The sequence below is a fragment of the Necator americanus genome, chromosome I (assembly GCF_031761385.1).
Source record: "Necator americanus strain Aroian chromosome I, whole genome shotgun sequence".
Classification (NCBI taxonomy): domain Eukaryota; kingdom Metazoa; phylum Nematoda; class Chromadorea; order Rhabditida; family Ancylostomatidae; genus Necator; species Necator americanus.
In genome coordinates, this window is record NC_087371.1 from 20,745,855 (window position 1) to 20,747,656 (window position 1,802).

Here is a 1,802-nt window from a genome sequence, read left to right on the forward strand (position 1 = left end):
CAAGATTTCAAGTAACTAGAACCGAATACCTGAATATGTGATCGCATAGTTACAGATACTTATTCTTGAAGAACGGTATGTCGCTAGGAAAGGAAATGAATTTCTCAGCGGAGAGCAACAGAAACTCGTCTTTACGGTCCTAAACTCTCATTAGTTGAAATATTTATTAGCCAAATAAAATGTCATAGCACTGATGCAACATCGTGGTAACAGAACGGAAGGTGGAAGATGGGGCAACACATTATGTACAAGATACAGAGGCTCGAGAAGGTTTCAATTCTACACGCTTGGCGTAACTTCCTAAAGAATGCAATCAAGGGAAATAAAGTAAGCAGTAATCAATCAAGGGAAATAAGCTCAGCGCATCCACCGTTGACATCTTGTGTCCACATGAACGTCACGACAAGCAATAGAGCAATAGGGGGTACCACATCTCATACAAGAGTATTTAGCAACATCACCGCAAGGAGCACAAAACTTTCTTCCTCTGACTTTAGGGGCTGGAGCTGTTGCCTTGAAAAAAGCCCTATAAAGCCTTTTGTCCTTGCGATACTTTTGGTTCGCTTCGTCCAACGCGGAGATAAAATTCCGGAAACGTCGTGCACGGAATTTGCGCTTTTTCTTAGGAGGATTTGCACCTGGAGTTGCGGAACTAGGGCGTTTACGACTACCTTTCTTCTTCGGTCCACCAATCATTTCATCCTCGAAATTGGGAAGATCTTTTCGCCACACAATGTTTGCATGAGGATCTTCATGAGCATTGTCTTGTTCAAGAGAAGCAAGTTTCTTATTCGTGAGAGAGGATCGTTCGGCTCCATCCAGCACTCGAGCAGCTTCCTTGGCTGCGAATCGCGCCGAATGACGTAGCTTTGTGGTACGCACAGCAGGTCGGCGAAACATTAACTGAAATCCAGACAATGAGGCTATGTTGTCCTCAGTCCATTCATAAAAAATCACGTGAACATACAATAGAATAATTTTGCAAAACGAAGGAAAAGAAGCGTAACCTAAAGGCATCATCCCACGAATCTGACGTGGTATATATGGGGGCAGAGATTGCAAAAACGGGTGGGATCTCGCTCATCTGCCCCTGCATCACCGTAAGCAGACGGCTTCGGAATACGGTTTCTCACGACATGCTCTATTGCAACGCGCACCCTTTCGCCCCGCCCCTGTCTGCAGTTCGTCGGTTGAAATGAATTGCTTATCGGGGCGTCCGAATGGATTTCCGACGAATTGCAGGTGGGCGCTTGCATTCGAAGCCGTCTGCTTATAGTGATGCAGGCATAGATCCCACCCGTTTTTGCAATCTACGCCCCGTATAGTTTCTGGCCGTCGGAAATCCACACCACGTCAGGTTCGTGGAGTGATGCCTCTAACGTGCCATTTGGCTTTAATAAAATTTTGTTAGCATGTACAACATGTACTAAATTTCGTAGATAATAACGAGAATTTGGCTAAGCGCAATAACAACCATTCCCAATTTTGAAGATAGAATGTTTGGAAAGAGTTGATAGGGCTAGCAGCTCGTTTTCGCAGTACTATTCTGTAACATTGCCCATAACTAATCAGAAAATTTGTCGCAAACTCTTATCATATCGATAATTGATAAATACAAAGATCCCCATGGGCAAAAGGTAGTTGAGAGCACCCAACACTGCCCTAGTCAAATTGCGATCTGTACTTTAGAGGGCAAAAATCGCCCCTGGAGCACAGAAAACGTCCTCAATTGTCAAGTGGCTTTGCCATTTGAGAATGTGACAGTTCTGAAAGTGAAGAACTGAATAAGATGAGGTGATGAA

General features: G+C 44.2%; 1 protein-coding gene across 2 annotated transcripts; it reads right to left on the bottom strand.

Annotated features, from left to right (window-relative positions):
• Positions 1 to 357: 357 nt before the first annotated feature.
• RB195_006353 (uncharacterized protein) lies at positions 358 to 900 on the bottom strand (the record flags this gene model as incomplete). 2 transcript variants are annotated; one of them, XM_013448610.2, is made up of 1 exon in its annotated part: positions 358 to 900. In XM_013448610.2, one exon carries the CDS (start codon positions 898 to 900, stop codon positions 358 to 360), a length of 543 nt encoding a protein of 180 aa, XP_013304064.2. The 2 variants fall into 2 exon arrangements, with proteins under 2 accessions (XP_013304064.2, XP_064036351.1); XM_064179393.1 differs by having other exon boundaries at positions 358 to 696.
• Positions 901 to 1,802: the final 902 nt, after the last annotated feature.